The 13,314-nt window shown below is 45.7% G+C and overlaps 5 protein-coding genes across 5 annotated transcripts; 2 read left to right on the plus strand and 3 right to left on the minus strand.

Annotated features, from left to right (window-relative positions):
- Positions 1-736: 736 nt before the first annotated feature.
- Positions 737-2,739, minus strand: LY89DRAFT_679151 (Clavaminate synthase-like protein). The gene is made up of 5 exons (XM_018213814.1): positions 2,279-2,739; positions 2,003-2,230; positions 1,183-1,947; positions 1,077-1,128; positions 737-1,031 (listed from the first exon to the last, which is right to left on the minus strand). Exons 1-5 carry the CDS (start codon positions 2,342-2,344, stop codon positions 979-981), a joined length of 1,164 nt encoding a protein of 387 aa, XP_018078216.1. The 5' UTR covers positions 2,345-2,739; the 3' UTR covers positions 737-978.
- Positions 2,740-2,782: 43 nt separating this feature from the next.
- LY89DRAFT_703179 (uncharacterized protein) lies at positions 2,783-4,126 on the plus strand. The gene is made up of 2 exons (XM_018217300.1): positions 2,783-3,322; positions 3,377-4,126. The coding sequence occupies exons 1-2, from the start codon at positions 3,127-3,129 to the stop codon at positions 3,859-3,861; spliced, it is 681 nt and encodes a 226-aa protein (XP_018078217.1). The 5' UTR covers positions 2,783-3,126; the 3' UTR covers positions 3,862-4,126.
- Positions 4,127-4,230: 104 nt separating this feature from the next.
- On the plus strand, positions 4,231-5,950 carry LY89DRAFT_776084 (uncharacterized protein; the record flags this gene model as incomplete). The annotated part of the gene is made up of 5 exons (XM_018222008.1): positions 4,231-4,512; positions 4,561-4,616; positions 4,661-4,854; positions 4,905-5,629; positions 5,717-5,950. The coding sequence occupies exons 1-5, from the start codon at positions 4,333-4,335 to the stop codon at positions 5,948-5,950; spliced, it is 1,389 nt and encodes a 462-aa protein (XP_018078218.1). The 5' UTR covers positions 4,231-4,332.
- A 296-nt stretch (positions 5,951-6,246) lies between these two features.
- Positions 6,247-7,108, minus strand: LY89DRAFT_726918 (uncharacterized protein; the record flags this gene model as incomplete). The annotated part of the gene is made up of 5 exons (XM_018219103.1): positions 6,247-6,426; positions 6,480-6,650; positions 6,722-6,823; positions 6,876-7,001; positions 7,058-7,108. 5 exons carry the CDS (start codon positions 7,106-7,108, stop codon positions 6,247-6,249), a joined length of 630 nt encoding a protein of 209 aa, XP_018078219.1.
- Positions 7,109-7,772: 664 nt separating this feature from the next.
- Positions 7,773-8,686, minus strand: LY89DRAFT_744404 (uncharacterized protein; the record flags this gene model as incomplete). The annotated part of the gene is made up of 5 exons (XM_018221035.1): positions 8,577-8,686; positions 8,392-8,520; positions 8,231-8,341; positions 8,051-8,177; positions 7,773-7,984 (listed from the first exon to the last, which is right to left on the minus strand). Exons 1-5 carry the CDS (start codon positions 8,622-8,624, stop codon positions 7,773-7,775), a joined length of 627 nt encoding a protein of 208 aa, XP_018078220.1. The 5' UTR covers positions 8,625-8,686.
- Positions 8,687-13,314: the final 4,628 nt, after the last annotated feature.

The raw sequence follows: 13,314 nt of genomic DNA on the forward strand, positions 1-13,314 counted from the left end.
GTGGACCGTTCGCCCTCTCCCGCAAGTCTTGTTTGAATACGCGGCGAACGACACCATTCACATGCCGACGTTATACAATACCTGGCAGAAAAAATTTGTCGGGAAGAAATCTTCAACCACGAAGATACTCTCTGAGAACATGAAGCGGATCAGGGAGTCCCAAATTCCAAATTTCATTACCTCGCGTCAGTACGCACCGAACTCGTTTGAGTTCATAGACGACTTGACCGATATCAAGGACGACGACGATGACTATTTTGAGGCAGAATAGCAAAGTACTGTAGGTTCTCCATTCTTTATCTTTCCATATCACAGTATAGCTCATCGTTTACATCTAGCATTTAATCTTCTCGATACAAAAGGTCGTCTCTATCTGGGACCTGTTGCGAGGAGCTTTTCAGGCATACACAGCTCGTTGGTTCAGGGTAGTGTTTCTTGGCTGGTCTGGGCTATCAGGAAACTTTTGCTGTTGAGGGAGTCTTGGATCGTTTTTGGATTGGGATAATCATAGAACATGGATTTTGAATTCCAAATTGCCAAACTTTCTACACGCAAATAATTCATTCAACCTTTGCTTTTCGACATTGAGGTGTTGTTATCATGTTTCACGTGACGAGTCTCGCTACCCCTTACCCGAGCTCAAGTGATCTCCTATTAATTTCTAGAAGAAGAAAACTGTGTGGCGCTGCGGAGGAAAGTTTAACATTGTGTTGTGTTTGGTTCCATATCGTAAGATCTGATGGCAAGGCACTGTACACCCAATTTCAAAACTCTATCCAGAGGCAAACTTATCTCAAGAATTCCTATCCCCTCTTTAAATTCAGTGGTCAGTATTTTATAGGCAATTTCTCCCTTCGCATCACAACAATCTCAAGGCACAGCAGCATTTATGTCATAGAACTCCCAATTTAGTAACACCTCAACTAATGACAACTAGTCTGACTTTAACTTCTATCAAACAATGATTTTCCTAAATACTTAAACCGTTGGGCCAACAGGAGCGGTACTGGAGGCAATATGGCATTGGTGAGCTTGAAGGATTAGCATAACTTTTGAACTGTTAGATGAGGCCTTACCTGTCCGAGGACCATAGCTCAATGGATACTCAATACCGCTATGGATAACTCCCTGTGCAACATCAGCAAATACTTCTGGAATGGTAACTGCAATTGGAGCAATTACCCAATTGTTCCAGACGACCATATCACCCTCTTCGACTCGAGGAACCAGTATATATTCGGTTTTGGCGATACGATCAAGCAATCCATTTAGCCAGACTCGAATTTCTTCCTCGTCTTCCACCGTCCTCTGAACTCCGTTTGGTGTCTCCTTGAGGAAGACCTTGCGTACAACCTCGGCCATGATTTGTAACGACTTTTCTCCTGTGACAGGATTAAGCCATACCATCGGGTATTTATGAACCTTATCCGATGTCCACTCGGGAAGCTCGTCGAGTGGTATTGTCTTACCACCAGAAGCTAATCCAAGCCCGCCAGAGCGGATCTTCCGAGAGCCTGACCAGGCGAAAGGATAGGGTGCAGGCTCCCAAAAGCTGTTGTCAACCATCATCTTTTCATTGTCCGTCAATAGGCTGTACAATTGAGCACCGCTGATAAAAGCCGTACATCCTGGTTGGCATTGCATCACTCTCTCAGTTCCTGCATCATCCCATCGAATTGTTAGGTCAGGGCCTTGAGGAAGTTTGACGCATCGAAATGTTGTTATGCGAGAAGGATGTGCTCCATAGATGATCCCATCGAAATGGAATATGTTGAATCGGGCCTGTCCATTCTCGAAATCCTCTGCAGAGAGAGGGTCATCGTGGTAGTCGACATGGCTCATAGCTTTGAGCGTGACATTCTCCAGTCCATAGTGATTTTCTCCTTGATATCCATTGCCAACAATTGTCACACCTCCAGAACCAGGAATAACATAGAAAGGATTCTTCTGAAACAGGAAGTTAGATTGCCATCAATTGAAGCTCGACGAGGTTGGATCTCACTCCTAGAGCTTCGCCAAGCTCTTTTGCCCCTTTACCCTTTCCACCAAAACCATGCTTTGGAGTAGCTTCGGGATCGAATCGTCTGACCAGCTCGAACTGTTTAGCTGGCTGAAGACCATGTTGGTCTTTTATGACGACAACGCTGTGTCTATACACTGCTTCTCGCAGTGCTTGGAAAGACTCTTCGTCCAAGTTGTTCAGATCTACGCCTGTGATAGTAGCTCCGAACTGTTATATCAGCAGTAGATCAAAATGATGGCTTGAAAGTCTTCATACATTTCTCCTTTTCTCCTCATTGGCAAAGGGAGTGACTACAATCTCGGCTTTCGTCTGATGAGGCATTTTCAAAGTGCACTCTCTTGAGATGGATATGGATTAGAGAAAAGAGTAAGATCAGTCTAACCAAGTTGTTATGTCAACTAAATTTTACCAGATTTCTTGGGGATAGACTGATAACGAGGCGCTCTCAACACAGCTCGGGCACGATATATCATGAATGAATTACATTATTCAACCAAGAATTCCCATCAAACCTGGAAGAATGGCTCTACTTGACCCCACCTTCCAATATACGACCAGGGTGAGATGATTTGCGGCGGATGCGGAGAGATAACGGTCTTATCAGTGTCCCATTTATGCAGCGAAAACGTAGCTAAACAAAATGAAGAGCTTTAGAACAACAACTTCAGTTGCCGAAATCACATACTTGAATTAATTTTGAAGCCTGTAGAAGATAGAACTCCTACGCAAGATAGGTATGTTGGTGGAGAGGGGTGGAAAAGGGAGCGAGAACAGGTATTTGCCTTCAACTGTGAGGACGAATGAAGCAATACAGTAAAGACAAGCAAAATAGATCCTCAGATGTTGCTGGATTCTCCAAAACGTTTGTTCAAGTTCGTCACAAGCTCAGAAAGTCTTGTCTTGTGGGAAAATGAGCAGGTGAGGTGTCTGGACAATGTACTGTACGCGCTAGCGAAGACGCGAGGTTTCGTGATGGGATCGCGTCCACCTTCCAGCCACTTCAATTGACCTTCCACAACCTCTTCGCAATCAGCCTCACAACAACTCCATTCAGTTTCTTGTCGACACGCTACAATTGAGCCTCACCTCCATCAACAGCAATAATGGTCCTCAAAAGAAAGCGCTCCGACTCGGACATGTCCTCGGCCAGCTCGCTCCTCTCCTCACCCCTCTCATCGAAAATCATGCCAATCGACCAGTTTCAATCATATCCAAATCGTATCCCGACACCTTCTCTCTTTCCATCACGGACGCGAAAGCGCCACCGCGACAACAGGCCCTCAGAGGCTGAAGTCCACCGTATGCTGCCCCTCTCCTTCGTGGCAGATGCTATGACATTAACATCATCTGCAGAACACACATTATCCCTCCTTTTCTCTGCTCAGCAATCTCCTCAACCAGAATTGCAACCACCATCTGCATTCCCATCACAAGAACCGATATCCTCACTGCCAACAACCAGTCAATCAAGACAACAATCGAGCCTGCATTCATTCTGGGCAATTCCATCAACACGACAATCATCTCCATCAAGCAATTCATCCACTTCCGCACCATATGCTCCAGCCCCAGCTTCATCTCTAAGTAACGTCTTCGAGGTGTCCAATTGTGAGGATTGCAATGCAGCATTAAACCCGACAGGGGACTCGGATGCAATGGATGTGGACATGATGATGGACATTGATATGAATGGTGGGAACCATGCGTGCACAAGCTGTGGCAAACAAGTCTGTCATAGTTGCGCAGTGAGCAATCTGGGTGCGGAGAGGAAATGTCTGAATTGCGCTGGGAGGAAACAAGTTTGGGTTGGAGGCCTGGGATGGATGGATCAGGAATAGGATGCACGGATTTCACAATTGTTGGAGTAATGGTTGAATTGGGATATGGAGTCTGGATGAAAGCGCAGGGCGTTGTCAGGAATCACTGGCATGGCTTTCACTGTCTATATGGATGAAAGACATAATACAAGTTTGATTTCCCAGCCTCAGGGCAAGTTTCGTTATCGTGCTAAATGATTGGGGACAGCGCTTCTTGAGGACGGCAATAGGTGCGGGCAGCAATAATTGCAGACAGCAGCAATCGAAGACAGCAATGATTAAGGGCAGTTCACGATTTGCCTTTTGAGAAGTTAGCACGGCGATGCAATGGCCCTCTCCATGCGCGAGGCTCTCACCGAGAAACCCAAGGCTTAGACCCCTGCCAGTGCAGGCTGAGCAACTTTTTGAACGCCACATAAGAAAGCTGTTCCCTTCGGTTTTTTCTTTCGATAATCTGGTTCCATTGTCTGTGTTTTCGAATAGCAAGGAAATATGGGGAATGCTCGACCACAACGTCGAGATCTTGAGTATGGGTATCCAACCATAGAGCAAGGCATCCAATCCGGCCAAGTGAGCAAATGCGACAGCCTCGAGATTTTACGTTATGGTTCAGAGTTCCGACATTCAAATGAAAGGCTCGATGGAACGTCGTTAAGCGCATGGCTTTCCAAGGTAGCCGTACCTCATATATTTTCAAAAGCGGCATACTCATAGTCTCAGACATTTCCCACAGCAGAAACCACCGCAGACGACTTTAGAGGGGGATTGAGACTCTTGTAAGTTACGCTCGATGATTTCATCATAGATTTTGATGGAATAGAGTGGGTGTGTGCAGATTAGAACCACTTTCAGGCAAACTTCTGTTGCCGTTCACGAAAGACGACTTTGAGTTCATCAGCCAGCGTTTGCAGCTCCCGGAGCAGTTCTCCCAGTCGATGCAAGCGCGGATACCATGCGCATACAAGTTTACCTCTCCAACCAACGTGGTAGGGAAGGCGTCAGAGCCTGTCATATGTCAGTGCTCTCATATTCGAGTATCGACAACCTACTCATATGTTGCACAGGCTATATCTTCAAATTCGGTATCCACCGACCCTCCTACTACCATCTCGTCATTAGCTACTGCCCCTCCACCAATATTACTCACGCTCTCTTACTCTCCAAAACATCGGACCACACATTCGAGTCCATCTTTCGCCGAATTGAGCTATTTAAACAGCACATAACCCACCCCTTCCTCCTCCCCGTCCTACTCTCAGAAATCTGTCTCGTCTCCTCCGAAAACCGCGTCCAACTATCCGACGACCGCCTCAACGGCCTCGAAGAACTAATGGGCCAACACGAATGGATCAACCGCCCCGTCGGAGACCCGTTAAAGCTCGACTTCGTAACCACCACCCGGGCACTAAACTTCACTTCCCGGAACCTGGGAGTTGAAAAGATGCGTGTTCAAGGACAATTACTGTGTCTCTCTAATCTACTGGAAGAAGTTGAGCTCTTACATAAGTCTTATCCCTGTTCCGAAGACACGTATACGTGGATGAAGGAAACGATAGCGAATCACAGGAACACGGCGAAGTATTTGTTGGTGAGGACCGACTACGAGGAGAAGAGAGTTCAGACGCAACTTGCTGTCGTGTATCAATTCATGCAACAAAAGGATTCGAAGGTCAATATTCAGCTGGCGGAAACTTCGGCTACGATAGCAAGGGAAAGTAAGAAGGATAGTAGTGCCATGAAGGCGATTGCTGTTTTGACGATGTGTTTCTTGCCGGGAACGTTTTTGGCTGTGAGTTGCTTCTCATTGTCTTATGTATGTTTGGTCGTTGGCTGGGAAAATGAGGTGAGAGGAAGACGCTGATGACTTTTCGTGTAGACTATATTCGCGATGCCGCTTTTCAATTGGGATAGCAATGATGGGCCGGGGATTAAGGGTGGATTTAGGTTGTATTGGGCTATTGCAATTCCACTTACGGTCGGCGTGCTTTTAATATGGATTATTAGCATGACTTTGCCGTGGAATAAGTGGATTGATGGATTGCTGAGAAGGAAACGGCTGAGGAGCCAGAGTAATGAGTCTGGGGAAATGACGGGGTTGAAGAATGATTAGGTAGAGGTATGGCATGATTTTAAACGGGAGTTCAAACCTGGCTACGGTATCACTTGCTAATGAACTTCAGAGGTGTTTGATAAAATCATGTATTGAAAGCTTTGCAAATATCCAGTGAGAGTGACAGCTCAACATAAACCTCGTTCCTACCCAAGACCAAAGCACGCCCCGTCAGAAGCTCCATATAAAGATCCTTCAAAGCCAGCACCGCCACCAAATCAAATGATCCTGAGTATCAAGCCCTACTGCCAACATCGCCACAGATATGACTTCGCAGGCCAACAGCCCCACCAGCATTAACATCCATCGCTGTTATCCCATCTCACAATAACGTTATAATTATCCGTATCAAACTCCTGCCCACACACCGACCAATCCCACGTATTGCCGCCCGGTCTATGGTAATTGCAGCTATTGATGATATCCTGAGCATAGCTCGCGATATAAGGACAAGTTGGCGTGATTCCATAATCATTCTTCATCATCACAGTCAGTATCCGTATTTTCTCCACGACGAAGGTGTGTTTACATCGTTGCATAGATAGATGGCAGCGCGATACGAGCAGCTGACTCGAACACAGCTGTTGGCTCCAACGCCGCAGAGGGCTTGGACTTGGTTTAGGTAGCGGATGCCGGTGTTGATTGGTGCTGTTTCGGCACGACCCCAGTCTTGGACTGGATAGCAGAGGGGTGGTTGCATCTGTTCGGAATCAACGAGTCAGCAAAAAGACAAAGTGTTGAATGTAGGTATCAAGAGGTGCTTAAACTTACCTTGCTGCGTTTTCCCAGATGCCGAATATCTAAGGTTTGGTTCGAGATAGCCGTATCAGGGTCGAAGTCTGGGTAGATGGCCTTCATCTGAGCGTGAATCTCCTGCTTAAAGTCAGACTTTGGTGAATGAGGCTACATGTCTTGGTATCTGGACCTGAATAGAACCGTTGAGTTGGACTTTATAATCGCCAATGCTGCCTTCGAAGGTCATCTTGCTGATAGTCATGTCGCCCATGCTACGTGGAGGAATGCTGCCGTTTGGAAGATAGGCAGCCAGAGTCTGAAGGAAACAGGATTAGCTGTCGGTCTGGAAGAAGTGTTTGTGAATGTGGTTACCATGTTAGAGAGGAAGCCGAAGAGGCTAAGGATGCTGATGAGGACGTTCATGGTTACGAATATTGCGGAATAGTGGCTCGTTCACAAAGGTATTAAAGTTTGATTAGTTATTGGGTGATTATGGCATTGAATTGGATCCAGGCAAGTTCGCAGGAAGAGGTAAATTGTGGGAGAGGCTGGTCGGGTTGCCAAATAGAAAGTTGAGCGGGCAGTAATCGAGGACCAGCATGAGCTGACTTTCGAGTTGTCTTTAATATATCAGGTTTGAACATCAAAGGAGTCATGGCTTATTTTCAGGAAAGAGAGGAGGAGTCATCAACGAATATCGAGGCTTTGAATTAAATTCAACAATAGCTCACCCGACATGACATGCCTGCCGCACCAGGAAAGAATGAATTTGAATAGACAAGGGTAATATCAAGAGCCAGTATCAGGAATCTTCATGGCATTCAATTCAACCACGTCACGATTTGAACAATTCCGAAGCCAGATTATGAGTGTATGCTTTGGCATTGAATGATCTCGATGCTTATATGCTACCCCAAGTCTCCCACCATACCACCAGACCAAGAAGCCATTCAAAATCAGAATCCAAGAGAGGACCAATACCAAAGAAACCATAACCCAAGATGAATCAACGCACCACGCAAATGCCAGCCAAAAGAAACATCCCGATGCTCACAGCAAGGAGAAGGCCAGCGTAACCAAGACCCAACTAGCAAGAGTCCTCACGGACGATGATGTTGTAGCCATCGGTATCGAACTCCTGTCCACAGACATAAGCGTTTCCTTGATCGTCATAGAAAACGCAGTCGTTGATGATGTCGGTAGCATAGGAGGCCATGTAAGCACAGTTGGGGGTGATGCCATAGGCGTTGTCGTTGCAGAGGTAGATAGCGGCGTTGTACGAGCAGGAGATACGAACGCCTGAAGCGCCAAAACGTTAGCTGGTATTCGATGAATTTTCTGGAAGCTTTTTTTGGAGCGACTCACAGGTGGTACCAGGGACACCGCAGAGACCATCGAAGTTGTCGAGGTAGTTGATACCGTCTTGAATGGTGGCGGCATTGCAGAAGGACCAATCTTGACCAGCAACGGGCCAGCAGAGGACCGGTGGAGACTGTGCAACGAGTCAGTATGTCTGTCAATGAGACATATTGAAGAGTCATTTACCTTGTTGCGAGCGAACAAGTTGACAGCAGCATCACGGCTAGCAAACTTGGCGGCGACGAGGGCATCGGGGTTGAAGCCAGGGAACTTGGCAGTCATCTGGGTGTTGATCTCCTATTCATTGTTAGATGATCAGGAAATCCAACGGGTTTGATATTCATTACCTGGGCAGAGCCATTGAGTTGGACTTGATGACCATCAATGGTACCCTTGAAGGTCATGATACCAGTTGGATAGTTCTTGTAGCCACAGCTGGGGAGCTCGGCAGTGCCTGGGATGGCAGAAGCAATGGCCTGTGAATTATATTAGCTCTGCGCCTGCGCGAGAGGGGAAAGTGGTTTGCGCGTACAAGGGAGGCAAGACCAGCAAGGGTCAAGAGGGAAGTGGTGAACTTCATGTTTGCGATTGGGTTTTGATTGAGGTAATTGAGAAGGGTTGTTGTTGGGTGCTCGAAGTATGATCAAAGGTCAAGAAAGTCGAAGTATTGTAAAAGGTGGAGGTCGAAGTTGTGTTTATGGTGGAGAAAGAAAGTGGTCTGAGTTGAGAAGTGGGCTATTTTATAGACCTCTCAAGCTAACAATGGCACTAGTCCGCTCTCAAAGGTTTGTCAAGTTTGTTCACCTGTATCATGTGCTTGGTTGCTCCTTTAACGAGGCCTTGTAGGAGGAAGGCTACGGAGGGGTCACGCTAACACCTTCTTCTCTTCCTGTTCACTCCTATACTTGATACTTGTTCACTACTAACAAGAGACTGATCTATTTATATTCAAGAAAAGAGCCCAATTAGCCATATATCAGGTTCAAGAGGTAATCTGAATGAGTTCAAAGCTCTCGTACACCCAAGTGCTATTGTCAAGTTCGATCAGTATCTCTCACAACTACCCGACCCCGCTCTTTTGCGTAGCTCTTCTTTTTCAACATCATCAATCTGCTACTCAGTAACACACATTCGCCTTTTGATTTTCTTCAAGGAATTCCTCTAATTGTTTATTGTGTAAGTGATTGAACCTTTCCAAGATTCCAAAAACAACTTCTCAAGAGCGACCACTACATCACCAGTTATGCACTCGAAACAGTTTAGTAAGACTCAAAAGGCTTCGAACTCAAGATCAAAACACTAATTGCAAAGCACAGGGAAGCGCCTCTCGTTCAAAGCTAACCAAAACAAAGCTCAACACCGCTTACCTTCGATGTTCTCCTCTTCTCGAACTCAAATCATATCCATCCCTGGCCTCTCTTTGTCCAAGAATTCTTGATCCTAAAGCATTTATTGCCAATATCCAAGTCGTCATTTTCATAGCTTCGAGGCTGTCGCAAAATGCGCAAAATGCGCTATATGCGGGATCTGCGCAATGTGCGCGATCTGCGCGGTTCGCGGGATATGCGCCATAGCGAGTCGTGCTCTCTTCCTCCAAATCGAACCATACCCATCATCGCCACATCTCCTACACGAGTAAATACAATGGAAAGAAGGTCAAGCAGTTCAGCTGCGTGTATCATTGGAGGAACACACAAAGGCTCGGTCTTGGCAGCTTTCAGTAGCATAACTCCGAGTTGGAGCAGCACCGATGCCGGCTATGCTCTTTACATTCGTCCTTCGATTGAATATGCAGATACTGGGTGGAGGACAGCATATCTGACAGGTATTGGACTCTGTTTCAAGACACAAGTCTTGGAGGGTTAAGAGAATTACAAGTCGTAGTGGACAGTCCTCATTGTTGAAATGAAATTCACAATCATTCTGGCTTAAATAACAACGGCCCAAGTTTCAGCATATCTGGTGCTACTCTGTAGTATTCTCCAGTTCTTCGAAGGGCATTATGCTTTGTAGATATTTCGGGTAGCCGAAGGATAATATTTCTAGATTTGGGATATAGCACATTTCACTGACATGAAGGGCCTCTTCAGCACCATAAGTACTAAACATGATTCAGACATTCCTATCCTCCAAACGATTCGTGCAAACTCTTCTTCGGATGAAACTTTGCTCAAGATAAGCATGATGAAGCTTAGGAGCATTCTGACCTCCTTTTTAGACACCATAGTGACTGACAAGGCGGGTAAGACACTTGCTCCAGAAGTCTGGGATATTCTGTCTGCAACTTAATGTACCCTACAGCTACATGTGCTGAAATTACAAAAGGAAACTCTTCTTGGTGAGGCCAGAGTCTCCATAACCGTTTCTCCGTCAGATTCTCGCTTCTTCTCTTCATTCGCACGAGTTCATTATGATGAAACTTAAACGCCTGTCTATATCTTCACTCCCGTCGAGCTTTAACCGCCGTGCTTTGGCAAGCTGCAAGGGTTAGTCTTCCGACAGGCACCCGGATAGAGCTGAGAGTTCTTAGTGAAGCTATCACGGAGAGGCAAATCTGGGATCGATCTGGCTAGTCACTTGCAAAACAATAGAAGACATGAAGTCCCCCCTCTAAGTCCCATCGACACCAGAGATATTCTAGGCATAACAGTTATGCAATCATCAAACAATGTGGTGTAATGTAGAGTAGATTTTCACTTTACAAAGGACTGACAATCTGGTCGACAGGGTCTTTTTTGGGGGTATGAACAATGAATCCGATTCAATTAGTATTGTTACTGTAGTGAAAAGTAGCTATTCTTGTTTCTATGAGTACTTAGAAACTGACAGACATTCTGCTCTACCTACCTAGGTAGGTAGGTAACTTCTCAAATAAAGTTTCACGTGACTTCTAACTTGCCTTGAGTCCCGAGGTCTTGGGTGACGAGAAGACTCAGCATTATGATCTAGTATTCAAGATTCATTGCTAAGAATATCATACTGTTGAGGTTGAACTTCATTGAATATAACAAGAGCACAAGATTTGTTCACTCATTGACTCAAACTGTTGAAGTGAATGATGACTTATCTTCAGGTAAAGGAGCGTCCAAGTCCTGATATTGGGGTATAAATACCACTCTTCTCTCTGACTCTGACCACAATTAGAGCATGGTAAATATCAAGAGAGTCGGAGGCAACGTATCGGGACCAGAAGCCCGGCTCTCCTAGCTAGTCGACGAGTGTTCTTGCTACAAGTTCCAATCCTGCCTTTTGGTACGAGCCTATGTTTATGCCTTATTGTATCAACTAATGTTCTATTGTCACATCCCGAAAGACAACACTTAGAAAGTTGACAACCGCCGATGAGTTGACAACAGACCTTCGACAATTAAACATTTTCGCAACCAAGACCACCCGCAACGACACCACACGGGCTGCAATAGCACCAAACCAAGCGTAGAGCCTGGAGCGAGACGAAACAGGCTCACAAATCTATTGTGGCATACTTGGAGGATAGTCGGGATTTTGTAGGTAATGATGCAGAAGAGAAGAGAAGACAGTGTTTATATAGGCCGAGATTTGAAGTGCTTGAGTGTGTGCGTGGGATGGGGAAAGTCACAATTTCTGCCGCTTTGTCCGTTTCGATGGAGAGAATGCCAAACATGAATGTAGGTTATATGCCAGCAAGTGCAGCAGCAGATGTGGAAGCATGCTCGGTAGAACCGTTGTAGTTGTATTCGTGTTGATACAAGGAGTAGTAGTTTTGAAAAGCTGTAATAACACCATCATGTTGATCCTTACCATTATTTCGAGAGATACGCTTGTTAGCTCGTCTCGTTTCATTATTAACTCATTTAAAGTCTCTTTTGCGCTTTGAGTTAGCAACGCCGTCGTTTCCACGCATAGCATTTGCAACCGTCTATGTTAACTATTATCGTAGGTATGAATAGCTCGTATTCCTTCTTTTCAAAGAAAGAGTAAAAATTAATGGTATATGCAGCCTTGTCTACAAGGATGCTTAAAAGACTACACAACCCGACCTCTTCGCCCCTACCAGAGACCTTGTTCGCCATGCAGCCTATGAGGTCAACTTCCACGTCTGTAAGACTCCTCTAACTCCATCCAGTGGCCTCGATATCGTGCCGAAGCTGGTTTCAATCTAGCTGTCACCCTTGTCGAGGAGACTGAGCCCTCGACGATGCTATTTCGGATGCCATCTACCTAGTCTGTTAGACGCTACTTTTTATACTTCAGATCTCGGCATTGCGGACGAAATTTGAGGACAATTTTGATTGGGCTGTTAAAACGGTTCTTTTGGGCAGCAGTCCACAGTCTGCTCTCGTCCCCGCATCAGGAGAAAAAGCTTCCCCGCCATCAAAGGCCAGTATCATGCAGCGGTGGGGAGACTTCTGCAAACCACCGAATAAAGGACAGGAGGATATAACAAACGATGGCTCATCCCGTCGTTATTCCCGTTGCCCACGTGTCAAAGCTCTTCATTATCCGAAGTACTTGTTCCTGGCTAGCCTGGATCTCTTTTATCTAGAGTGCAGAATACTATATAAAAACCTGTTAATAATGTAGGTTTCGTCCAACATCAGGGAGACACGTCAAGGAAGCTGGATATCAGATTCTTGTTGGGAGTAGGTTTGTGCCTGGTTTGGAGTGAGGAGATAATTTCATGAGACAATTGATAGAGCACTCATACGAAAACCTCATACTGTTTGAGTCTGTCTCAACTATCGCATGTGAAGAGCAGACCTATGACTCTTGCCAATTAGATTCTCATTGTCATATCCATCAATGCCCGAGGATGACAACAGCTATTGTGCTTCGGCTGAAGCAATTCTTTGATAAGTAGCGAGACTATGATCCGAACCAAATATCTGAGGATCGAGCCAGGCAGATATGCTTCTGTATAGGAGTTCCATTGCATGATGGGTTTTGTTCGTTTAATGGACGAGAGATGAGGGTTCATATAGGGAAATTAGGAGAGGATGAGTCGTTCTCGCTCAAGAGGTGGAGTGTGTTTGTTGTGAATTTAGTTGTTCTGTCAAAGACGGAGCTGCACTTGGTTTTCATGACTTCGTGCTTATGACATCGCCCCTACGGCCTCATCTTGTCTCTGTGACATACTCCTTATGAAATAGCTTCTATGATATCGTCATTTCTCCATAAGTCGTTTCTGAGACATCGCCTCTATGGAATCCTCCCTATGACCTCGTCCCTTCTCTGTGACTCGTCTCTGCAATATCCTCTCTATGACGTCGTCTGTGTGATGTCGCCCTGTT

This window comes from Mollisia scopiformis, assembly GCF_001500285.1.
Source record: "Mollisia scopiformis unplaced genomic scaffold LY89scaffold_1, whole genome shotgun sequence".
Lineage (NCBI taxonomy): Eukaryota > Fungi > Ascomycota > Leotiomycetes > Helotiales > Mollisiaceae > Mollisia > Mollisia scopiformis.